The sequence below is a fragment of the Giraffa tippelskirchi genome, chromosome 8 (assembly GCF_054371585.1).
Source record: "Giraffa tippelskirchi isolate mGirTip1 chromosome 8, T2T-mGirTip1v1.2.pri, whole genome shotgun sequence".
NCBI classification, from domain to species: domain Eukaryota; kingdom Metazoa; phylum Chordata; class Mammalia; order Artiodactyla; family Giraffidae; genus Giraffa; species Giraffa tippelskirchi.
In genome coordinates this window covers 93495696-93523131 of record NC_137282.1, presented here as the reverse complement: position 1 = coordinate 93523131, position 27436 = coordinate 93495696, and the positions used below count along the sequence as shown (strand labels likewise).

At 37.5% G+C, this 27436-nt stretch overlaps 2 protein-coding genes across 4 annotated transcripts in view; one reads left to right on the top strand and one right to left on the bottom strand.

Annotated features, from left to right (window-relative positions):
* The window catches only part of ARL15 (ARF like GTPase 15), a 632366-nt gene that overhangs the window by 583413 nt on the left and 21517 nt on the right, over positions 1 to 27436 (top strand). The window lies entirely within an intron of this gene.
* NDUFS4 (NADH:ubiquinone oxidoreductase subunit S4) overlaps positions 20617 to 27436 on the bottom strand; it is a 123033-nt gene continuing 116213 nt past the window's right edge. The window contains exon 5 of one of the 2 annotated variants that reach the window (XM_081517763.1): positions 20617 to 20746. In XM_081517763.1, the coding sequence (XP_081373889.1) occupies positions 20742 to 20746 (5 nt within the window). In that variant the 3' untranslated portion in view covers positions 20617 to 20741. Of the gene's footprint in view, positions 20747 to 22943; positions 23167 to 27436 lie in introns of those variants that run through there. The other variant, XM_081517761.1, reaches the window with a different exon arrangement.

Genomic DNA, 27436 nt, shown 5'->3' with positions numbered 1-27436 from the left:
CTTTGAAGTCTTTATTAACTCCAACATCTTTGTATATTCAAAAGCAATGTCTATTGACTGATTTTTCCCCCTATGTATGGGGCACACTTCTCTGTTTCTTTTCATGTCTCATAATTTTTGTTTTTTGTTGATCACTGGATATTTTAGGCAATATAATATAGCAACTCTCAGTTCTTAATCTGTATCCCCACTCCAGGCTTGTTGCTGTTTTTTGCTTCTTTCTTTAGTGATTTGATGGAACAAACAGTGAAGTCTGTTTCCTCTGCGGTGTGCCATCTATGACGTATGTCACTTCTCATTTGTTTTCCTTTTTTATTTTTAGGCTTCTTAGCATCACCCCTGGGTCAGCATAGCTTAGTGTTCAATGATTGATCAGAGGTTGTTTTAAGCCTCCTGAGCCAGTAATGCCTCCGCTTTATGTTGGTGGATCTGTATATAGAGTTGGGAATGCTTTTAAAATTCAGTAGTCAAAATTACAAGTCTGATCCCCCTGTTCAGCCAAAAAGTAGCAACTTCTCTAGTTACTTGGATGCAGTCTTGCTCATGTATATAGATTTTCAAATGACTGGGGATGTATGTGGTCTTAGCGAGGCTTTTTTTTTTTTTTTTGCTATCTCTTTCCCTGAATATCCCTTTTAAATTTCTGATAATACAATTTTGGTTACCTTACTAGTAGCACAGAGATACTAACCTTTGATTGTTTGTCACTGATCTCTGTTCTTAACAATTTCCTGGGTACGGCTTTTTCCATGTTCATATCCAAATAAAGTTAGCTCCTGAAGGAAGGGGCAAGCAGCTACCAGCCCAATGACATGCTATGACAACTCCGAGCAGAACCTCCACAACACAAGACCAGAGCCTGGGGGTGAGGATAGGAGCCACTGGTTCTCCCAAGCTGCTCCATCCTTTCCTGGAGTGGAATCTGTGTCCCAGACTGGGAACTGGTGAGGAGAGATGGAGCTACCAATCCTCATGGGCTGCCCTAACTGCATAGTACAAAATTTCTAAACCATAAAGATGAAGAAAATGGGACCATCTCTTGGCTGGAATTACAGAGACTTACAGAGATGCGTGGATTTTCATAAGCAAATGCTTATCAATTGGTTATATGGCCTTTGGTCAAATTCTAGAGACATTTACTAAATATTTATTTATTTGTTTATTTAGCTTCATCACTGTTTCTCTGAGAAGAAAATCTGTCAAGCTTTTCATGTAGACACTTCAGAAGTCCCACTGTCTAATGAAATCTTGACTATAATGGTTGCCATCTGCTGATCTTCCAACTCCAGCAGCATTCTCTCCAAATTTACCACTTCGCATTCTGTTATAAGTAAGACCCTTCCATCTCTTCCCATTATTTATCTATATTTATTATAAGTATGCATTCATAAATTGCTATTCTTGTTTTTTTTGAGTTGCTATTCTTTTCTCTAATGGTTTATACTTCATCACTGTACTTAATGAGTTTATACTTCATTACTGTACTTAATAAGTAATTTTTCTGCTTCCTTTGCCCAGATTTGACCAGTGGGAATCCCTTTAAGCTGGATTTTGCATTTTGTGCATTATTTGGTCATAATGTTTTCCCACTCTCTGGGATAGCAAGGTATTCTAGATTCACTTACCCTGTTCCAGTCCTGGACTCAAGTCATTTTTCTAAGAAGCCCTAATATATTTCATTATGAAATGTTATTACAGACCAAACTCTTGATGCCGAATATGCTCCCTGAATATGGGAGTATCTTTGCTTCTTGCCCTTCAGTGGGCAAAACAATGAAATTTCTGTACATGTAAATATACACACACACATACATATACATATACATGCATAAACATATACATATTTTAGAAGTCATAAGTTTGCATTGATATCTCCTGTTCATCCTACAAAGTTATTTTTTGCCCTTCCTCATTCCGTATTTGTATGTCCTTTGTTCTTCAGTGAAACTAACCTAAGTGTATTTACTCATTTGTTCAGTCTTCTAACACATTGAAATTTGTTTCAGAATTTCAATGCCCATACCCCACTGTAAAACAATCATACCAAAAAAGAAAAAGATTTAATTAAAGATTTGTTTGCAATTTGTTCCCACCATTCCACCCATCCAAGATTGGTCAAATAGTGTGTTCAGAGTAACTTAGTTAAGTTCTTTTTTCCCCCTTTATTGCGGCTATGGTTTTCATCTACCCCTTGTAGGTAAAGCACTTCATTGTTTTCCAGTTTTCTCTTCTTTTTACACAAAAGGATATGTGTGTGTATACACATATAGGTTATTAATCACAGCCTTAACTATAAAGATATTTTGTACTTATTGTTTCAGTAAACAATATTTCATAGACATCACTCCATATCAGTTCATACAAATTTTCCTCCCACACTCAACAACTGTACTATACCTAATTGTGAGAATATTCTATACTTTACTCAATTTCTTGTACCTAGATATTTATGTAATTTCTAGCATTTTAAAATTACAATTAGGGCTGAGGTTAATAACCTGGGGCATATGTATTTTTATATTTGTTTCAGCGTATCTTCAAGGTAAATTTTCAGAAATATGATTCCTGGGTCCTTGAATCCTTAAGTAGTTTGTTAGATATTGCTGAGTTCCTCTTCATGGGGATCATACCATGTAACATTCCCTTCAGCACTGTAAACAGTGCCTCTTTCTCCACAGCCTTAACAGCAAAGTCAATTAGCAAGCTTTGACTTTTGCCTATCAGATGGGTGAAACATGCTATCACAGTGTGCTTTTATTTAGTATCAGTATTTCCCCATACTATATTTGAAATTACATTTTTACATGTTTCAAGGCCACTTTTGTCTCTGTGAATTGTCTGTTCGTGATTTTTGCCCATTCTCTATAGGATTTTTGTTCCTTTTCCCCCCTCAATTCTTAAAAGTCCTTAGAATAATTGAGAGGAGCCCTTTAACTGTGATAGGTTTGCGAGTATTTTCTCTTCTCCCAATTTATTTGCCTTGATTTTTCCTTATGGTTTCTTATCGTTCCAAAGATTTGTATTTTTATGTAGTCAAATTCATCAACCATTTCTTGTACCTGGATTTTGAGTTATAATAAGAATTGAATCATAGTTAGAAAACTTTTCTACTGGAGCTATAGGGAAATTCACTCATGTTTTCTTCTAGAACTTACATAATTCCCTTTCTCCCTCCTTTCCTTCTACCAGATCTCTGATCTGCTAACTGCTGCTAAGTCGCTTCAGTCGTGTCCGACTCTGTGCGACCCCATAGACGGCAGCCCACCAGGCTCCGCCATCCCTGGGATTCTCCAGGCAAGAATACTGGAGTGGGTTGCCATTTCCTTCTCCAGTGCATGAAAGGGAATAGTGAAAGTGAAGTCGCTCAGTCGTGTCCGACTCTCAGCGACCCCATGGACTGTAGCCTACCAGGCTCCTCCGTCCATGGGATTTTCCAGGCAAGAGTACTGGAGTGGGGTGCCATTGCCTTCTCGATCTCTGATCTATTTGGAGTTTATTCTTGAGTATGAAATAAAGAATGGATCAAGTTTTCTTTTCTTCAGTTCTCCCAATACCATTAATTAAAAATATCATCTTTGTCCCAATTGACATGAGATATCACCTTTATCATGCCCACTGGCATGTCATGCTCAGTACCAAATTGTTTTAGTAGAGACTTTCTCATATGTTTAGGTATCTGGAAGGGGTAGACCCCACTCAGAGTCTTGTTTTATTTTCAGTGTTTTCCTAGCTATTCTTTTGTGTTTGATTTCATGGATAAACTTTAGGGTGAATTTACCTAGATCCATATACAAACTTATTGGAATTTATTGTTCATTGTTCAGTTGCTTAGTTGTGTCTGACTCTTTGTGACCCCATGGACTACAGCATGCCAGGCTTCCCTGTCCTTCATCATCTCCTGGAGCTTGCTCAAACTCATGTCCATTGTGTTGGTGATGCCATCCTACCATCTTGTCCCCTTCTCCTCCCGCCTTCAATCTTCCCAGCATCAGGGTCTTTTCTAATGAGTCAGCGCTTCGCACCAGGTGACCAAAGTATTGGAGCTTCAGCTTTGGCATCAGTCCTTCCAATGAATATTCAGGATTGATTTCTTTTAGGATTGACTGGTTTAATCTCCTTGCTATCCAAGGGACTCTCAAGAGTCTTCTCCAACACCACAGTTCAAAAGCATCAATCCTTCTGTGCTCAGCCTTCTTCACAGTCCAACTCTCACATCCGTACATGACTACTGGAAAAACCATAGCCTTGACTAGACGGACTTTTGTTGGCAAAGTAACGTCTCTGCTTTTTAATATGCTATCTAGGTTGGTCATAACTTTCCTTCCAAGGAGTAAGCGTCTTTTAATTTCATGGCTGCAATCACCATCTGCAGTGATTCTGGAGACCCAAAAAATAAAGTCAGCCACTGTTTCTTCTTTTTCAGTTGTTTTAGGTGTAAAGTTAGGTTGTCTATTCGAAGTTTTTGTTTCTTCAGATAGGATTGTATTGCTATAAACTTCCCTCTTAGAACTGCTTTTGCTGCATCCCATAGGTTTTCAGTTGTCTTGTTTTCATTGTCATTTGTTTCTAGAAAATTTTTTATTTCCCTTTTGATTTCTTCAGTAACCTGTTGATTATTTAGAAACATGTTGTTTAAGCTCCATGTGTTTGTGTTTCTTACAGTTTTTTCCTTGTAATTGATATCTAGTCTCATAGCATTGTGGTCGGAGAAGATGCTTGATACGATTTCAGTTTTCTTAAATGTACTGAGGTTTGATTTGTGACCCAAGATGTGGTCTATCCTGAAGAATGTTCCATGTGCACTTGAGAAGAAAGTGTATTCTTCTGCATTTGGATGGAATGTCCTGAAGATATCAGTGAGATCCATCTCATCTGGTGTATCATGTAAGACTTGTGTTTCCTTATTAATTTTCTGTTTTGATGATCTGTCCATTGGTGTGAGTGGGGTGTTAGTCTCCTACTATTATTGTGTTACTGTCAATTTCTCCTTTTATGTCTGTTAGTGTTTGTCTTATGTATTGAGGTGCTCCTATGTTGGGTGCATAGATATTTACAATTGTTATGTCTTCCTCTTGGATTGATCCCTTGATCATTATGTAGTGTCCTTCCTTATCTATTGTAATATTCTTTAAGGTCTAGTTTGTCTGATATGAGGATTGCTACTCCAGCTCTCTTTTGCATCCCATTTGCATGGAATATAGTTTTCCATCCTCTCACTTTCATTCTGTATGTGTATTGAGGTCTGAAGTGGGTTTCTTGTAGACAGCATATATATGGGTCTTGTTTTTGTATCCATGCAGCCACTATGTATCTTTTGGTTGGAGCATTTAATCTAATTATTGATATATATGTTCCTATTGCCTTTTTCTTAATTGTTTGTGGTTGATTTTGTAGATCTTTTTCCTTCTCTTGTATTTCATGACTATATAAGTCCCTTTAACATTTGTTGTAAAGCTGGTTTGATGGTACTGAATTCTCTTAACTTTTGCTTGTCTGAAAAGCTTTTTATTTTTGCATCAATTTTGAATGAGATCCTTGCTGGGTACAGTAATCTTGGTTGTAGATTTTTTTTCCCTTTCAGTACTTGAAATTTATCCTGCCATTCCCTTTGGCCTGCAGAGTTTCTGCTGGATAAAACAGCAGAAACAACAGCATATGGGTTTCCCTTGTATGTTACTTGTTGGTTTTCCCTTGCTGCTTTTAATATTCTTTCTTTGTGTTTAGTCTTTGTTTGTTTGATTAGTACGTGTCTTGTCGTGTTTCTCCTTGGGTTTATCCTGTATGGAACTCTTTGTGCCTCTTGGACTTGTTTGACTATTTCCTTTTCCATGTTGGGGAAATTTTCAACTATAATCTCTTCAAAAAGTTTCTCATATCCTTTCTTTTTCTCTTCTTCTGGGACTCCTATAATTAGAATGTTGATGTGTTTGATATTGTCCTAAAGATCTCTGAGACTATCCTCAGTTCTCTTCATTCTTTTTACTTTATTCTGCTCTTCAGAAGTTATTTCCACCATTTTATCTGCCAGCTCACTGATTTGTTCTTCTGCTTCAGATATTCTGCTATTGATTCCTTCTAGAGTATTTTTAATTTCAGCAATTGTGTTGTTTGTCTCTGTATGTTCATTCTTTAATTCTTCTAGATCTTTATTAATTGAGTCTTGCATTTTCTCCATTTTGTTTTCAAGGTTTTTGATCTTTACTATCATTCTGAATTATTTTTCAGGTAGTTTGCCTATTTCCTCTTCGTTTATTTGGACTTCTGTGTTTCTAGCTTGTTCCTTCATTTGTGTAGTATTTCTCTGCCTTTTCATTATTTTTTTTTTTAACTTGTTGTGTTTGAGGTCTCCTTTTCCCAGGCTTCAAAGTTGAATTCTTTCTTCTTTTGGGTTTCTTCCCTCCTAAGTTTGGTTAGACTTTATTTTTTTGGGCTGCAAAATCACTGCTGATGGTGACTGCAGCCATGAAATCAAAAGATGCTTACTCCTTGGAAGGAAGGTTATGGCCTACCTAGATAGCATATTTAAAAGCAGAGACATTACTTTGCCAACAAAAGTCCGTCTAGTCAAGGCTATGGTTTTTCCAGTGGTCATGTATGGATGTGAGAGTTGGACGGTGAAGAAAGCTGAGCGCCACAGAATTGATGCTTTTGAACTGTGGTGTTGGAGAAGACTCTTGAGAGTCCCTTGGACTGCAAGGAGATCCAATCAATCCATTCTAAAAGAGATCAATCCTGGGTGTTCATTGGAAGGTCTGATGTTGAAGCTGAAACTCCAATACTTTGGCCACCTCATGCAAAGGGTTGACTCATTGGAAAAGACCCTGATGCTGGGTAGGATTGGGGGCAGGAGGAGAAGGGGACGACAGAGGATGAGATGGTTGGATGGCATCACCGACTCGATGGACGTGGGTTTGGGTAGACTCTGGGAGTTAGTGATGGACAGAGAGGCCTGGCATGCTGTAATTCATGGGGTCGCAAAGAGTCGGACACGACTGAGCGACTGAACTGAACTGAACTGAAGGTTGGTCCAGTGGTTTGTGTTAAGCTTCCTATAGGGTGAGATTTGTGCTGAGTGTTTGTTTGTTTTTCCTCTGATGGGCCAGGCTGAGTGAGGTGGTAATCCTGTCTGCTGATGATTGGGTTTGTATTTTTGTTTTGTTTGTTGTTTAGATGAGGGATCCTGCATAGGGTGCTATAGGTGGTTGGGTGATGCTAGGGCTTGTATTCAAGTGGTTTCCTTTGTGTGAGTTCTTACTATTTGATACTCCCTAGTGTTAGTTCTCTGGTAGTCTAGGCCTTGGAGCCAGTGCTTCCACTCCAAAGGCTCAGGGCTTGATCTCTTGTCAGGAACAAAGATTCCACAAGTGGTTTGTTATTAAAACAAATATCCAAAAATGAGAAACCAAAGATGAACCCCAGACAAATGGCAGTTACAAAATCAGACAAATAATAATTAAAATAATGGAATATACACATATACACCCATGAGCAAAGTGAAAACAGTTCAACAAAAATAAAGTATGGTAGATTGGCCTGGCAAAGAAAGTATATCAAAAATTATATTTACCAGTTAAGAACAAAACTAAAGCACAAACTGGAAAACAAAACTAAAGCAAGATGCCAAGTGGAGAATAAAGCAATGAAAATAAAACTAACAAATACGTTGAGAGGAAAGGAAAGAAAGAAAGAAAGAATAGATATGCGAAGTTAAATAGAGGTAGATAAAGAAGATTTATATACATTAAAGATTAACTGCAAGGGGAAAAGAACAGTAGGAAAAGCAAACAAAGGAATATATGTAAAAAAAATAGGTTGAAAAAATTAAAATTAAAAAAAGAGAAAAGAAAAAAAAAACAACAAGGAAAACTCAATAGAACTGCAAAAGTCCAACATAGAGGCAGAGGTTTATAACAGCAATAAAAAAAATGTGAGTGAGGGAAAAAAAAGCTCAAAAGCTTAATTAGATTTCATAGGGCCAATAAAATCGACAACTACACTGGGGGGAGGGGGGGAACAAAATCCAAAAGAATCTACAGAGCAAGTCAAAACATGAGAATAATAAATGGTTTTCTTGAGTCACTGCTGTCAGAGTCCTTTCCCTTGCTGGGAGTCAACAGTTCACCTCACCTCCCTAGAATGCCCTCCAACGCTGTGCTGATCTCTGGACCTGCTGTGGGGGCAGCTCAGATTCTAACCTGGTCCTACTCCTGTGTGTTCTTGCCTCCAATGTCCAAAGCTATCAGAACTAGTGTGTTTTCTTTTGTGGGAGCTCTCAGTGACCTTTTATATATTGCATAGACACAGTCTGCCTAGTTGAGCATGTGGATTTAATCTTCAGCTTGTATGCTGCTGAGAAGGTTTTGGGTCTTCTTCCTTAGCCACACTGCCCCTGGGTTTCAACTGTGGTTTTATTACCACCACTGCATGTGGGTCGTCGTCCACTAGGATTTGCTCCTAAGGCTGCCTTGGAGCACTTGGGTTTGCCCCTGTGAGGGCCAGGTGTGGAGGTGGTGCAGTTGCTTGGGTCACAGAGGTTCTGGCAGCACCAGGTATTCAGGGGAGTTGGCGGCTAGGGCAATAGAAAATATAGCACTCTAGAAGGGTATGGCAACCAGTATTGGGCAATATGCTCCAGTATTCTTGCCTGAAGAACCCCCTCCTTGACAGAGAAGCCCGGCAGGCCACAGTCTATAGGGTCGCAGAGTCAGACACTACCGAAGTGACCCTGCACGCATAGAGGCCACACCTTTTTTGTCTGTAGCGGCTCTGCCTCAGTGAGAGTTGAGCATGAAAGTGGTGCAGCTGCTTGACTTGCAGGGACCCTGGCGGCGCCAAGTATGCAAGTGACAAGTCTGTGCAATGATGCAGACTGCCTCTGCCACAGGAGTTATGACCCTATCAAAGTCTTTTTTTGATCCTCTTGTTGCTGGTGATCAGAGGCCTCTTTGGCCAGTCTTTCTCCACAGCTCTGCCGGTTCAGGCACTGAGAGGGCTCCCTTGCCTGGGGTCCTTCTCTTGTTCGGCGCGTCAGGCACCTAGAGGGGCACCCCTTCCTGGGGTCCTACTCTGTAGATCGGCGTGTCAGGCACTTAAAGGGGCACCCTGGGTGGGGTCCTACTGTGTAGTTCAGTGCATCAGGCGTTTGATGGGCCAACCTCTCTATTCAGCTGCTGATGCTGGCCTGTGGAGAGAGAGAGGCTATGGTGTTGGCTCCACCCACTATGGGTGGCTCAGCAGTACTGTCTTGTTTCCATGGCTGCCTGGCTTTTTCCACAGGCATTTCCCATCACAATCTCCTCCCTCACCTCCCTCGGATCTGTCTCTCTGCAGTCAACAGCAGCCCTTACCTCCTAACTCCCCAAACTCTAGCTCCCAGCCCGTGCGCCTTCCAGGGGACCCTTGTCCCTGTCCCCGGTATGTATGACTGTGGCAAGGACTAGCTGATTCTCATTCCATTTAGGCTGCCACAGATCAGCTGTTTCACTCTCAGCCTTAAATGTTTCTCCTCTGACTCAGACAATTGCCCTGATGTGGGGATTGGACCCCTGCTTCAGTTCCCCCACCCGATGAGGGCGGGTCCAGTCCTACTGACATTCCTATTTTTCCCCCTAGTTCCTTCCTCCTACTGAGTTTTGCGTGGTTCTATATATTCTTTTCCTCTGGTCAGGGCCTCCTGTCTGCTCTCAGCTAGTGTTCTCCATGCACTTCTGTGTCTGAGGTGTATTCCTGATGTATCCGTGGAGAGAGATGTACTCCACATCCACCTATTCCTTCGCCATCTTGTTCTCTTGCCTGTCTTAAATTTTTGACATTTTAATTATGTGTCTTGATGTAAGTCTCTTTGGGTTCATCTTATTTGTAACTCTCTAGGTTTCCTGGATCTGGATGTCTGTTTCTTCCCCAGGTTGGGGAAATTTTCAGCCATTATTTTTTTCATGTAAGCTTTTTGCCCTTTTCATTACATCTTCTCCTTCTAGGACTTAATGTGAATATTATTTTGCTTAATGTTCCCCTGTAAGTCCCTTAAGCTGTCTTCTATTTTTTTCACTCTTTTTCTTTCTTTTTTTTTTTTTTTGGCTGCACTGACAGTGTAAATTTCTTTTACCCTGGCCTGGAGGTTATGGATCCTTTTTTCTGTTTTATGTAGTCTGCTGTTGAACCCCTCTACTGTAATTTTCAGCTCAGTTATTATATTTTCGTGTCTGTTACTTCTATTGGCACTTTTAAAATATTTTCCATTTCTTTGTAGAAGTTCTCACTGTGTTTATCTGTTGTTTTCCCAAGTTTGTTCATTATCTTTGTAGCCATTATTTTGAACTCTTTTATCTAGTAACTCACTTATCTCTGTTTTATTAAGGACTTTTTCTAAGGTTTAATCTGGTTCTTTTGTTGGTAACATACCCTCTGTTTCTTCATTTTCTCTGTGTTGGTTTTTATGCATTAAATAAAGTAGCCACCTCGCCTAGTCTTGAAGGAAGTGCCCTTGTGTAGTAGATTAATCTCATTGTTTAACCTTGCCTCAGCTCTTGGTTGTCTCTGAAACCTTTGTGATTGTCCAAGCAGACTATTTTATTTTGAATGGTTCTCTCTCCATATATTTTTTTAAGTGGTATAACCTAAAGCAAAATGGATTGTGTATTTGATCCTTTGGAAATTTAACTGAAACAATTTTTCACTTATCTCAGTTTATCCTTTGTTTCAGTTCAGTCCAGTCACTCAGTCCTGCCGGACTCTGTGACCCCATGGACGGCAACATGGCAGGCTTCCCTGTCCATCACCAACTCCCAGAGCTTACTCAAACGCGTGTCCATCGAGTCAGTGATGCCATCCAACCATCTCATCCTCTGTCGTCCCCTTCTCCTCCTGCCTTCAATCTTTCCCAGCATTAGGGTCTTTTCAAATGAGTCAGTTCTTCGCATCAAGTGGCCAAACTATTGGAGTATCAGCTTCAGTATCAGTCCTTCCAATGAACACCCAGGACTGATTGCCTTTAGGATGGACTGGTTGGATCTCCTTGCTGTCCAAGGATCTCTGAAGAGTCTTCTCCAACACCACAGTTCAAAAGCATCAATTCTTCAGCACTCAGCTTTCTTTATAGTTCAACTGTCACACCCATTCATGACCACTAGAAAAACCATAACTTTGACTAGACAGACCTTTATTGGCAAAGTAATGGCTCTGCTTTTTCATATGCTGTCTAGGTTTGTCATAGCTTTTCTTTCAAGGAGCAAGCATCTTTTAATTTCCTGTCTGCAATCACCATCTGCAGTGATTTTGGAGCCCAAGAAAATAAAGTCTGTCAGTCTTTCCATAGTTTCCCCATCTATTTGCCATGAAGTGATGGGACTAGATGATGTTAGTTTTCTGAATGTTGGGTTTTAAACCAGCTTTTTAACTCTCCTCTTTCACTTTCATCAAGAGGCTCTTCAGTTCCTCTTTGCTTCACTCCATGTGGTTGGTGTCATCTGCATATCTGCAGTTAGTGATATTTCTCCCTGCAATCTTGATTCCAGTTTGTGCTTCATCCAGCCCGGCATTTCACATGATGTACTTTGCATTTAAGTTAAACAAGCAGGGTAACAATATACAGCCTTGACATACTCCTTTCCCAATTTGGAACCAGTCTGTTGTTGAGCGTCCAGTTCTAACTGTTGCTTCTTGACCTGCATACAGATTTCTCAGGAGGCAGGTAAGGTGGTCTGGTATTCCCATCTCTTTCAGAATTTTCCACAGTTTGTTGTGATTCACACAATCAAAGGCTTTGGCATAGTCAGTAAAGCAGAAATAGATGTTTTTCTGGAACTCTCTTGCTTTTTTGATGTTCTGATGGATGTTGGCAATTTGATCTCTGGTTCCTCTGACTTTTCTAAATCCAGCTTGAACATCTGGAAGTTCATGGTTCATGTACTATTGAATCCTGGCTTGGAGAATTTTGTGCATTACTTTGCTAGCATGTGAGATGAGTGCAATTGTGCAGTAGTTTGAACATTCTTTGGCATTGCCTTTCTTTGGGATTGGAATGAAAACTGACCTTTTCCAGTCCCATGGACACTGCTAAGTTTTCCGAATTTGCTGGCATATTGAGTGCAGCACTTTCACAGCATCATCTTTGAGGATTTGAAATAGCTCAACTGGAATTTCATTACCTCCACTAACTTTGTTCATAGTGATGCTTTCTAAGGCCCACTTGACTTCACATTCCAGGATGTCTGGCTCTAGGTGAGTGATCCTTTAATACACAGCAAAATGCTGTATGTCCACTCCTGGGTCCTTCCACACTTTTACATACTTTGTTGTTCAGTCATTCAGTTGTGTCTCTTAGCAACCCCATGGACTGCAGCATACCAGGCTTCCCTGTCCTTCACTATCATACTTACTTGATTCCTATTCATCTTATGGTTCTCTATAATCATTCATCTCCTTCTCATTGTTAGTAATTTTTTAATTTAAAGATCAATTATTATGTGTCTTGCAAATTTATAATCTATATTTTACAAGTGTACTACACTGTGTCCCCTTAGGTGAACTGCCATTTTTAAAAGAGTAAAGCATGCTTTAATTGTGGTGTATATTACTTTAGACTCACAGAGAAATCCCGTTGTAAAATCATATGATGTCCAAAATATTTCCTCCATTTTAAGAATTGTAAATTTGTATTAATGCTGAAAACCCAGCCTCTGTGCACCAATGCTGAATTGAATCTTAGAGAAAGAGTTTTAGGTGAAATAGAAAAGAATAGTTTTGTTGCTTTACCAGACAAAGCGGGATACAGCAAGCTCATGTCTCAAAAACTATGTATCCCAACCCAAGAGGGTTTGATGAGGAGTTTTACAGCAGTGGTTCAAGGGCAGGGTTACTGATAATGATCATGGTGTGTGTATTCATAAAGAAAAATATCAGCAGATATTACAGTATAACCTACTATTATTTTCTCTTGTAATATTCATTAAAGAGTAAATTCAAGTTAGATAGTAACATATGCTTAATCACTCTGAATTCAAATACATTATTTCCATTGCTTACTCATAAAACCATTAATTAGTTCAAGTATTCACAACAGGTCTGCTAAGTCCTATTTATTCTTGATTATAAGTACAACTTAAAAAGTGAAACTACATTATTTTATAAGTTCTAATTATATCTGTAGGCATCTTGCTTTATCTATCTTACATTATGATTAAGGTTTTAAAAAATTACTCAAGTAGAGATCCTAGCAAGTACACATCAATTTAGCCAAACGCCTGGCCACAAATAATATTTAATAGATGATGTGAATTTTCATGAAGGAAAAGTGTCTAATATTTATCAAGTATCTACTAAGTGCTAACTGATTCAGTGACACTTGCTGGGGCACTAAGGCATTAGAAAGAGGGGTCAAGTGCAGATGGTGTATCTGACATTTGACCTAATAGTTGTCTTACTAAAGAATACTGTGCTCTAGTTTCTCTTTCAAAGGGGATATCGAATCCAATAAGTTTATTTATTTACTCATTACAAGTTTTATTTACTTAAACTTTGCTTGGCTCAAGCAGGCCGGATTCTATCCATAGATCCAGGGGGACTATTCAAAAGGAGAGACAGTTACGGAGCCTCATTGTGACTGAAAGACTGGTTTCGTCAACTTGTGGAAGTTGCTCCTTGTTCCACAGCTTTCAATCGTTATCTATTACCTTTGAAGGCTCTTCTAATCTTCCTTGTGAATACCCATACCTGTGTACTGCCAAACAAACTTAAAGCTTAAAGAATGCAGTGGTTCTGGGCTAAGAAGATTCTCTGGAGGATGGCATGGCAATCCACTCCAGTATTCTTGCCTGGGAAATCCCGGACAGAGGAGCCTGGTGGGCTACAGTCCATAGGGTCGCACAGAGCCTGACATGACTAAAATGGCTTAGCGTGCGTGCATGCATTCCTTACTTAACCACCTCTTCCTCTTTGATTACTGAAAGTAATTTCCCTAAGGAATTGTCATGTACCCTCCTGTCTTATAATCTTATAATCACTACTCTGTTCATCACCAGAGCTTTCATTATTACAGTACAGCCAACGCTCTTGATCTATATGCTAAGCTCCAGACTCACATTTCCAATGGAGGGCTATGAATCTTTAACTGATAGCTCATAGGCATCCTGCAGTCACTGTAACTAAAATTGAATTCATCTTCCCACATGTAGATTTATAAACAGAAAACCAAATCACACCAAAAATGAATGTTTCACCAAATAAGGCATGTTAAGAATTTTGTTTTGTTTTACACAATGATGGAAAACTAGAGAAGTATCTAATTTTTTGGTTTTTGCGGACGTCAGTTTTGAGTAATATTTCTTCCAATATTTCTTCATGTTGCTTTGTTCCACATGGACTATCCTAGTCATGGTGCACATGCTGCAGGAATGGAAAATCTGACTTTTAGATTATTCTGTATGTGGATTTTAACACTTTGATCTTGTCAATCAAGTATCAAAAACATTACATATAGCTGTTTTCCCGTTTAACCATTATAACCCATAACAAATGCTCATAGATCATGAACATTTTAAGTGTTGCTCTGGCATCCACACTGAGGTTTGTTTTTATGTTTGTCAAATTTATTGGGGTTTAATTTACATTCATTAGGATGTATAAAATTTAAGTATAGAGCTGATGTATATACACTAAGAAAAAAACACAGCAAAGTACAAGAGTACACATACTCTGCTTCTCATAAGAAAGGATATGAGTATGTATATTTCCTTAATTTGCAAAATGAAATATAAATCAGAAATAAAATTGGTTCCACCATAGAGAGTGGGTAAGAATGGGGCTCCTTCAACTTTTTAGTACAATTTTGACTTTTGACCATGTTAAAATTTTACATGTTTAAACAATAAATCAACAAGAAAGAAAAAATCCTATAGATGAAAACAAAGAACAAATGAACCTAGTTGTATATGAAAATAGATAACATAGAGTTAATTCAATAATGCGGGCAAGTTTTTCTGAAGAACTTGTTGAAGAAATCTTGTACTTTACCTCGTTACTGGTGGTATTAAGTGATTTTAAAAGCATTTTGTGTGTATTTTAAGAGAGTAAAAGAGTAATATACTGATGTTAGGAACCAGGATTCTTATTGTGCAAGAAGGCTGTTAAAATATTAAATGGGGGTGGGAGGAGTGGAAGGGGAAGGTGCAGAGAAAGAACTCTGAGCCACTGGACTGGAATTGGGTTATCAAGATATTATAAAATGTGTATGTAAACTTTGCCCACTTACATGGGCCTATATAGCATCCCAATTAAAAAAATTTTTTTAAGTATAGTTGATTTATAATTTTGTTATTTTGCTATATAGCAAAATGATTGTTATACATATATATATTTTTTCAAATTCTTTCCCATTATGATTTATCACAGGATATTGAATATAGTTCCCTGTGCTATTCAGTAGGACCTTGTTTATCTATCCTATCCTATATATACTTGTTTGCATCTGTTAATCCCAAACTCTCAGTCCTTCCCTCCCCTTCCCCTTTGGCAACTAGAAGTTTGTTCTCTGTGAGTCTGTTTCTGTTTCATAAATATGTTCATTTGTGTCATATTTCAGATTACACATCTAAGTGATATCATACGGTACTTGTCTCCTTCTGACTTACTTTGCTTAGTATGATAATCTCTAGTTTCATCCAAATTGCTGCAAATGGCATTATCTCACTCTTTTTATGGCTGAGTAATATTCCATTGTATATATGTACCACATCTTCTTTATCCATTCATCTGTTGATGGACATTTAGGTTGTTTCCATGTCTTGTCTATCATAAATAGTGCTATGGACACAGGGATAACACCCTAACATTGATTTCAAAATATTACTTTCTACTAAAAGGAAACAGAACTTCTTAGAGAAATGACTGATTCCAGGTCTAAGGGAGGAATGTACAAGGTAAATCTAACATATATTGTTCCAGATTCTTTATTCTTTATTGCAGGCAGATTCTTTACCATCTGAGCTACAGGGAAGTCCCATAAGGACAATAATGAATATTAAATAAAAAAGAATCCATAAGTCAATAAGTTGGTGGGGGTCATCTAGTAAATGGAAAGTTGAAAGAACTAAAAAATTACTATTTGCAAACTCTGGTATAGTACCTGATTTGGGTAGGGATAGTCCAAAAATCCTTACACAATTTGGTAAAATTTTCTTGGGAAACAGGATTTATGCAATCTTGAAGTATCAACCCACAGTTTTTGTACTAAGAGATAAAAGTACTTCATGATAGAAACGCTGGCATGTACCACCTTAACCAAGTGATCACAATGATATCACCAATAACTGGACAGTGGTTTTATGTGCTGCCAGGATTGATTCTTTGAGACATAAAGTCACTATTAACTGGTGATTTTAAGTTTGAACACTTGGTTGAGGTGGTACATGCCCAATTTCTCCATCATAAGTACTTTTATCTCTGTTAATACATAATATATAGGTTGGCACTTTTGAGATTGCATAAATCTGTTTCCCAACAAAATTTCACCATTGTGTTAGCATTCTTTGGATTATTACCTGAAATATTTAACTCAAATCTCAACATGAGAAAACAATGAGAGAAACCCAAATTGTGGAACAGTTTTTTGAGGACAGCCTGAATTCTTCAAAAACACCCAAATGCTACGGAAGAAACAAAAAAGCAGATAAACTATGCAAAATAAAAGGAGACTAAATTTAATATACAATTACTGACTTGATATGGGATTGAAATAAATCAATGTAAAGAACAATAATGGGGCAATCTGGTGAAGTCTGAATATGGACAATTGTTAAACTATTAACAGCTGAATTTTTAAAAATTGTGACAATGCTGTTGTAGAATATCGAATGTCTTTTTCTAAAGTATTTAGAGATATGATGCCTGAACCTTACTTTTAAATAAGACTGCAGGGAGGAAGGAAAATGCATGTGAAAAAATATTAACTAATAAACTTAACTGAAGGGTATATGAGTATTTTTTTTTCTTATAATAAAAATTTAAAGAAAATCCCAGTGAAAAGAAAAAAAAGCTTAAAAATATAATCACTGATCTTTAGGAGAAAGTCTATTACATTATGATAATTATCATCACATACCATTGCTGGCAGGCTTTGGTCACAAAAATCAGCATCATGAGTTTCCTGCAGTAAGTGATGAAATCTCCTAGACTTATTCTTGTTAAACTGGAGGGACACTGAAGCTTCTCATTAGGTTCCCAGAGTCCAAAGCACAGGTGTAATCATGTCTATATCTATAGGTAATCAATTAAATCACAATTCAAAATCTATTTTTTCCCAATTTTGTGATTTAATCGTCATTACCCGTGTAGGATTAATATTTATTTTCCAAAGAAACCCACTGTAATGAAACTCAATGTAATAACTGTACATTAACTTTTCTATCATTTTAACATTAAGATAAAACAAGGTTTATAAAATTAAAAAAAAAATCTTTTGAGACCTAAAATTTTTAAAATCCATTTAAAATAAAATTAACTCTTGAGTGGTCAGTATAATTCTTAGATGAGTATAAATAAAGTCAACACTTGAGCAGCTATTGAATAGAGTTCCAGTAAATAACCACTAATAGTTTCAAAGAGATATCAACTGAAAACCAGAAGAGATTGGGACAGATTAGGTTTGGTTTGTATTCAGACATTTAAACAATCAAACTAACCATTGTTTATCCAGCTTTCCCATGAATGAGGCTTCGAAGAAGACATTGAGAAAGAAATTTCAGAACTTATGCTTCTAGTCATTTGCAGTCTGGCTATGTTAACGTAAGAGTTATGTTTTTAAATATAAAAGCAAAAAAACCCAGAAAATCAAATCAATACACAATTTAAACTTCTGTCTTTCAGAATATTGTATTACATACCATATTATAAAAAAATGTCATGGGAAAACACAATATAGTCAGTGGAAAGTGTGATAACAGAGCAGGTTTGGTTTTTTTAAAAATACACTTTTGTTTTATAAAAGCAACATAAAATAATACCAGAAACACACACACCAGGTATATAACTATGGTTATCTTAAGAGTGGTGGAATTTATGATTCTTTGATTTCTATATCAAATATTTTTTGATTTCTATATCAAGTATTTTTGCAACACTTTTATAACCAAAGCACAAATTTTTAAGAAATAATTTAAAGACATTATTACAAATACAAAGTAATATACACTATAAGCACCTAATTGTCCTGAAAAGTTAGTTCTGCAACATCAACTTCAGAGGGCTGGGGTGCCCCAGGATATCTTCCTAGAAGAGACAGAATGCCCACACAGGTGTAACAGTGCCCTGTGCATGACAGAATGAGTGCTTATTAAAGTCACTCAGATTATATTTATTTTCACCTACCCTATTAGGTCGATAACCCCCATTCTGGACATGAAGAAACAGAGAGAAATTTAATTGACTTTGTAAAGATCACTGAGCTAGTAAATGGCTGAACCAGAATTCAAGTCTAAGTTGTCTAACTCAGTCTTTACTCGTACTAAATTGGCTATTGCTTAGAAGAATATAAGCTCCCTCTGTAGGTCTGTAACACATGGGCAGGGGGACCTTGTCAGTCTTGTCATTATGTTTTACAGGTAACTGTATAACTTAAAACTGGCATTCAGAATCAGTCAATAAAGATAATAATTTGTATCGGTGATCAAAATAGTACTAAAATTTTTAAATTAAAATAGTTTAAGTTCAGTTCAGTTGCTCAGTTGTGTCCAACTCTCTGCGACCCCATGAACCGCAGCATGCCAGGCCTCCATGTCCATCACCAACTCCTGGAGTCCAGCCAAACCCATGTCCATCAAGTCAGTGATGCCATCCAACCATCTCATCCTCTGTCGTCCCCTTTTCCTCCTGCCCTCAATCTTTCCCAATATCAGGGTCTTTTCAAATGAGTCAGCTCTTTGCATCAGGTGGCCAAAGTACTGGAGTTTCAGCTTCAACATCAGTCCTACCAGTGAACACCCAGGACTGATCTCCTTTACAATGGACTGGTTAGATCTCCTCCCAGTCCAAGGGACTCTCAAGAGTCTTCTCTAACACCACAGTTCAAAAGCATCAATTCTTCGGCACTCAGCTTTCTTTATAGTCCAACTCTCACATCCATACATGACTCCTGGAAAAACCATAGCCTTGATTAGATGGACCTTTGTTGGCAAAGTCATGTCTCTGCTTTTCAATATGCTGTCTAGGTTGGTCATAACTTTCCTTCCAAGGAGTAAAAGCATCTTTTAATTTCATGGCTGCAATCACTATCTGGAGTGATTTTGGAGCCCAGAAAAATAAAGTCAGCCACTGTTTCCCCATCTATTTTCCATGGAGTGATGGGACCAGATGCCATGATCTTAGTTTTCTGAATGTTAAGCTTTAAGCCAACTTTTTCACTCTCCTCTTTCACCTTCATCAAGAGGCTCTTTAGTTCTTCTTCACTTTCTGCCATAAGGGTGGTGACATCTGCATATCTGAGGTTATTGATATTTCTCCCGACAATCTTGATTCCAGCTTGTGCTTCCTCCAGCCCAGTGTTTCTCATGATGTACTCTGCATATAAGTTAAATAAGCAGGGTGACAATAGACAGCCTTGACGTACTCCTTTTCCTATTTGGAACCAGTCTGTTGTTTCATGTCCTGTTCTAACTGTTGCTTCCTGACCTGCATACAGGTTTCTCAAGAGGCAGGTCAGGTGGTCTGGTATTCCCATCTCTTGAAGAATTTTCTACAGTTTATTGTGATCCACACAGTCAAAGGCTTTGGCATAGTCAATAAAACAGAAATAGATGTTTTTCTGGAACTCTTTTGCTTTTTTGATGATCCAGCAGATGTTGGCAATTTGATCTCTGGTTCCTCTGCCTTTTCTCAAACCAGCTTGAACATCTGGAAGTTCACAGTTCACGTATTGCTGAAGCCTGGCTTGGAGAACTTTAAGCATTACCTTACTAGCGTGTGAGATGAGTGCAATTGTGCAGTAGTTTGAGCATTCTTCGGCATTGCCTTTCTTTGGCTATAAAGAGCAATACTGCATAGGAACCTGGAATGTTAGGTCCGTGAATCAAGGCAAATTAGAAGTGGTCAAACAGGAGATGACAAGAGTGAACATCGACAGTCTAGGAATCAGTGAACTAAGGTGGACTGGAATGGGTGAAATTAACTCAGATGACCATTATATCTACTACTGTGGGCAGGAATCCCTTAGAAGAAATGGAGTAGCCATTATAGTCAACAAAAGAATCTGAAATGCAGTACTGGGATGCAATCTCAAAAACGACAGAATGATCTCTGTTCATTTCCAAGGCAAACCATTCAATATCACAGTAATCCAACCAGTATGCCCTGACCAGTAACGCTGAAGAAGCTGAAGTTGAACAGTTCTATGAAGACCTACAAGACCTTCTAGAACTAACACCCAAATAAGATGTCCTTTTCATTATAGGGGACTGGAATGCAAAAGTAGGAAGTCAAGAAACACCTGGAGTAACAGGCATTTGGCCCTGGAGTACAGAATGAACCAGGGCAAAGGCTAATAGAGTTCTGCCAAGAGAACGCACTGGTCATAGCAAACACCCTCTTCCAACAACACAAGAAAAGATTCTACACATGGACATCACCAGATGGTCGACACCGAAATCAGATTGATTTTATTCTTTGCAGCCAAAGATGGAGAAGCTCTATACAGTCAGCAAAAACAAGACCGGGAGGTGACTGTGGCTCAGATCATGAACTCCTTATTGCCAAATTCAGACTGAAAAATAGTGTAAAAGAATAAGATATTAGTAAATGATGTTAAAAGTCACTAAAGCATCTATTTCAGGATTATTGGCAAAGTACCTGCTTTTTGACTTAAAAAATTTATATCACAGGATCCCTTAGCAGTGTGTAAGACAGATTCTATAAAAATGAGAGCTGTCTAGTTTATTTTCTTTCTTTTAGGACCTGTTATACTTAACACTCCCCAAAACAAAAGGGGACTCCCTTATGCTAGTCTTAAATAAATTATAATTTATATGAAATATGAACATACAATCATTGTACCAGCAGCTCGTATAGGATGAAAGATGGAAACAACCCAGACAGAGTTGGGCACTGATTTATTATGTAAATAAGGACCAGATATTACAGTATACTGTATACAGTATACTGAATTTTCAGCAGATGCACAAGGTGGCCCATGAAGTTAGTTCTACCAGAGTAACAACAGAAATAAAAAGTGTTATATTTTGTTAAAAACCAAACTTAAGGTAGAATGCTAAATCATTTTTTGAAGAAAACTTGCTTGGATTGCCTTATTGTATGGGATATAAGTAGTTTTTTTAAAAACTGAAATTTAACCTTATACTCACTGAAATATCTGTGGAACTTAACAGCTATATTTTATTATTTTATAGAGTTTACCACTTACTTAAAATCTTAAATTGGTAGTAATTAAAATGTATAATTTTTCAAATAAAGGTTAAGATGGCACGATATCAACTGTAGTATAAAAGATACATTTATAATTATGTATACTTATACAAATAATACATCCTTACAGAAGAATATTTAAAAAGCATATTGAAAGTTAAATGTGAAGGACCCACAACTCCCTTCTCCCACAACCAGTGGTAACCAGTAGAATCAAGTTACTAGTTTCTTACATATTTTTCCCACAACATTCTAGGTGCATATATAATAGCACATGCTGCCCACCTCACCCCAGACATTATTTGCTACTCTTTTCTTTCACTTAGCACTGTATCTTGAGTATCATTCCAAACAGCTCATACAGATTATTTCTTGTTCTTTACAACAGCTGTATTAACACTCCATTTAACTTTATTCCATTTTAATAGACATTTAGATTATTTCCACTTATTAGCTATTAGAAACAATTCTGTAATATCTTTGGTACAGTCACTTCTGTGTACATCCACAGGCTATTTGTCTGGAAGATAATTTTTAGAATTAAATGGAATATGCAGTTAACATTTTGAAAAGAGACTGCTAACAGGCTCTCCAAAACAATATCGTAAACATTTATACTCTGACATGTTTTCTTTGTTGGGCTAGGTCAATGTGCTATTAGTGTTTTCATGAAATGCGATTGTGAGAGACTGTGTATTTAGTATATAATTTTTGAAACATCAAACAAGGTATTAACAATCCAAAGAAATTATCTGCCATTAATCAAACCTATTTCTCTGTAACTAAAGTAATTAACAGTATGTGCTTTGAAGACAGAAATGGGTTCAAATGCTATTGTGTGATTTTGAGCATGTTATCTAGTCATTTTAAGCCTTAATTTATGTGTTTGCAAAATGGGGAAAACAGTGAATTATTATGAAGATTAGTATATAGTGTTTATTGAGATACCTGACAAGAGTATGTGCTTGGTAACTCATACCGTATGATCTAAATGATTAGCACATAACAAAAACATGTATTTACTTACATTTTCTAAAAACAGTGAACACTAGACATGTCTAACAAAGAATTGGTTTTTATTTTCTGAGTCTTTTAATTCACAAGAATATAAAATCTTTACCTGAACTATCACAATCATGAAGTACTGATTAGTGGGCAAAGTTTAGTATGGAACACAATTCATTCAGGTTCAAAGAAGCTTAGAGAAATAGTTCTAAATAAGCAAATTTCAATAAGGAGATTTGGGCTTAGGTTTATCAGACTGCAACGTAATCATGAATTTCTTTACCTATGATAACAGGAAAATTTATAAGACAGTATTTTGATAATGATGGCTGGTAGTTTATAAACACTATTAACCTGAGAATGGTCATAAAAAACAAGTGTAAAACTTCAATGTTGCAGCTGATTTCAAACATTTCTTTTAATAGATTTTTTAAGTGCTGAAATTTCCTAGAGGTATGATCACCTGTAAAGGAAATTATAACATGTTTAATTTGGGACATCAAAAAACATTTAAAATAGACACCACAAAAATGTTTCTGTAGTTTAAAGGTCAAATTTATTAGGAGATTAAGAGGTGTATTATACACAGACTATAAATACTGCACAGCTGACTTTATTCACAGTCAAGCACAGAGATATAGTCTGTGCCAATCTATTTTGTGGATACTCTTGTTCTTTTGTTCCAAGAAAAGTTTGCGCCATAAGACTTGGACTTAGGTTTCGGAACCTTTCTCTCCTCAACGTCATAGCTCCATCCTAGAAAACAAAGACAATAATAAACCCACAAGAGCACAATTAAAGAGGATCCCTGAAGAACACAGCAAGCAGAGGCTAACTTTCATAAATTTAATGTTCACTTATCAGGAGTATGTGTCAACACATCTTAAGTATAAATACTTACTTAGTAATGTGTTCCTTCCTAATCCTATGTGAGTGACAAGAGGGTCTTAACTATTGCCTGAAGATGATTTACCATATCTTAAAGGTACAAGCCATGATTTAATTTCTCTCTGCTGAATATGATACTTGTTCAAATATCGATGGTTATGTATTATGTAAAAATTTCCATTCCTCCTTGTGGTTTAATATGTGACTTCAGTAACTGGAATGAGGAGCACTGAACAACACAACCCATCTCACTGCTTTCTAAGAGCTGGTGCCTTTACGACAGTTTGGAGCTCACTTGAAGTGATTACAGAAAAACACGTACACAACTAGATAAATCAGAGTTGGAGGAGACCATAAGAGATTACTTGGTTCAGCTCCCTGGACTATGACAGGCTACTGATTAAACTCAAGTTTTTCAACATTTGTTTCAAGGGCTGTCAACATTAGAATCCCATTCAAGTATCTGGTAACAATGCAAATTCTTAGGCCTGACCAGAGGTCCACTTCAGCTCTTGAGGGGACCTGGAAAGCTGCACTTAGTTGATTCCAGGAGATTTTTATGCATAGAAATTTGAGTTGTTTCTGCTTAGTCCCTAAGTTGTGTCCAACTCATCAGCGACCCCCGTGGACTGTAGTCTGCCAGGCTCCTTTGTCCTGGGATTTCCCAGGTGAGAATACTGGAGTGGGTTGCCATTTCCTTCTCCCGGGGATCTACCTGACCCAGGGAAGCCCTACCACTAGTCTAATCTGTCCATTCTCTTCTGAGAGTTATACCTTCTCTCCAAAGTCCTTCTCAGTGTTTTACAATTTTGAAAACTGGATTTATATATGTCTATGCTATGCTAAGTGGCTTCAGTCATGTACAACTCTTTGTGACCCTATGGACTGTAGCCTGTCAGGCTCCTCTGTCCATGGGATTCTCCAGGCAAGAATACTGCAGTGGGTTGCCATGCCCTCCTCCAGGAAATCTTCCTGACCCAGGGATCAAACATCTTTTACATCTCCTGTATTGGCAGGTGGGTTCTTTACTACTAGTGCCATCTGGGAAGCCCCATATATGTCTATACCTTCTGCCTTGGGTTTTTCTCCATGTCTTTGAAGAACTACGCTTATTCTATAAACCAAATAAACACTCCTCCTTGAAAATATAATTACACCATCCTTCTGTTTCCCAGTCCAAGCGACCTATCTATATAACTCACTTCTCTTCATTAGATCCATTTTCCATCCCTATAGTTTATCATTCTTCTCTCCCAGAACTTTCTTCAAATAACTTATCTTGAGACATTTGAATCATGGCTGAATCATGTGGTCATATATAAAATGTCCAAACTGAATATCATAGTCTAATTAAGTAACTTTCTTGATCTTAGGAGTTGTCATGAATTCTAGTGCCTCTAGGTGAGTATAGTATTTGCTACCACAAAGCTTATGTTTCAACAAGCCTCTAAGTTAGGATTCAATTTTGCCATAAAAGTGAAACTTAAGAAACTCAAATCAAAGTATACTGCTAGCTAGTATGCCTTTTTCAGTGTTCAAAAAGGGAAAACAATTTAATAACTCCACTGCTAGAACTCTTTGAAGAAAGCCCATTTGCTATAAGGAAATGGAGGAGGAAAGAAAAGGAAACAAATGTCTTAAAATATCTTCCACAGACCCTGAAATTAGTATATTAACAAGTAGTTATTTGAATTTCAAAAAATTTACTAAAGAGCATAAGAATAGTACCTACTTTATAGATTGTCATGAGGATTAAACAAACTAATTCATTAAAGTGCTTAGTGTTCTATGAGACAGGTATTTTTCTAAAACCTTTATATGAATTCATATTAGTTCCTTTATATAACTGAGGAAACTGAAAATGATTAGGGAACTACCTAGCACAAGGTCACTCAGCTAGGAAAGGGCACAAGCAGAATTTGAATACACACAGCCTAATTCTGGAGCCTGTGCCTTAACTACACTACATTGTTTCTTGTGGTTTATAGTAAGCACTTGGTAAATGTTAAAGCTATTATTTCTCTCTCAAGTTTGATTTTCAACTTACTGGAAGTTTACTTTCTATTGAAGTTAAGTATTAATGTAAGTAAAATTTCTGTCACATTGTAACCCATTAGTTTTGAATTTATGATGCTTTGAATATAGTTAGGCATAAGTTGGTCTAGTTATTTACTACAGAAAGAGGTTTTGGTAAGCAAACTAGTACTATGAACTGAGCATAATTTTAACATTATAAACTTCTCAAGCATTTTCTACATTAATCAGCAAATGGTGCTAATTATAAAAAATATTCAATTCAATAACGCAGATATAACTATTTACTGTACATTTGTTATACATTTAACAAATATTATCAATTGCTTTCTCTGTGTCAGGACCTCTTTGGAAACCAGAGGTGAAGTGGTAAACAAAAATTCCCCAAGCTTCTTCAAGTATTTATGGGAAGGAGAAGTTAACTAGTAAATAAATAGTGTATTAGGTGTTATTATAGTAAAACAGGGCTTCCCAGGTGGCGCTAGTGGTGAAGAACCTGCCTTCCAATGCAGGAGACATAAGAGATGAGTTCCATCCCTGGCTTGGGAAGATCAAGTGGAGGAGGTCATGGCGATCTAGCATTCTACATCCACTCGAGTATTCTTGCCTGGAGAATCCAGTGGACAGAAAGCCTGGCAACCTACAATCCATAGGGTCAGACACGACTGAAAACGACCTGGCACCCACACACAGTAAAACATCCAATTACACACACACACACACACACACACACACTAATGAGTACTGAAGAGAAAACATTTTAAGAGAGGGCAGACGGGGCACCTTGCATCTGAGTAGATCACATCCCTGAGAAGATCACATTTGAGTGAAGATGTAAAGGTCAGAGTTAGTCAGGCGGACGTCTGGAAAGAGAGCTTGCAGGCAGAGAACACAAGTACAGAGACCTCCAGTCAAGAATGTGCCTGGTATTCCACGTTCTAGGTCCTGTGCTAAGTGCTTTAAATATAATTGCATTGAGTTTTAAAATTGAGCTCATAGGTTTCTTGTTTTATGGGGTAGGCATTATAAATATCCTTAATATATATCTAATTATGAGGAAAAATAGAGGAGATAAGCAGCCTAAAGCCACATGGTTAATAAGTGGCAAAGCTTGGATTTTAACTCGGGTTAAGTCTATGCACATAACCACATCATAATAAAACTGCATTTATTTTAAAAAGTCCTGTAACTGCAATTTTTTTTAATCTATTTCACTCATGTCCTTTCAATCTGTGTGATTTCCTAACCATTTCTCCTGTTTATTTTTGTAAATGAGTTGAAAAGACTGGTTTAAGAATCTCTCCATATGTTCCTCCCCTAGTTATGAAGCAGGTAAATGGTTTCTAGTGTCAATTCTATGTCTGGCTATAATGCACTGGTAAGTTACCTGAGACCTCTGTGAGCTTTTATTGCAAATGATGGGTGAGAGAACTACCTTCCCTCCCCCTCAGCCTCCCACCCCAAACTCTCCAGACAAGAAAGACATCATAAGAGGAACTGAAGAAGAAATGAGAAATACTTAGGAATTGCTATTATAACACACACATACCTGGTAATCACTCATTTACACAGTTAACCTTTCAATCACAAGGGAGAAAAAGCAATTTTTTAAACTGCATCAGAATGCAGACATCAGCTCTATTATCTCTTCTGTCTGTGAAAGTCTAAAAATGTTGTTGGGGTCACTGCAATGTGAGAAGACTGGGGTTTTGTACACATAAAAGAACAACTGGTTTGAGTTTTCTCCTGGTAACTAAGGAGTCAGCTGACTTGGGAATTGTGAGCCCGATTATAGTTGCTGTTGATGGTGATAACAACAATAAATAGAAGTATCATTATAGGGATTGGAATGTGGATGGGCAAAACACCCTGTGAAAGCAAACAAAAACACACACAGAAGAAACCTGCATTTGCTAACAGTATCCATCTCTGTATTATTTTACCACAGCCATCCATGACTTTAAGGATGTATGGGGGAAAAGTTTCTTTCCCTCACATTTTTCTGTGGAAAACAACTGTGTTCCCAAAACTAGACATGCAACTGTGTTTCTCTGATTAAGTAAAAGCAAAGAAGGGTATGAGGAAGTCTAATAACAATTCATAA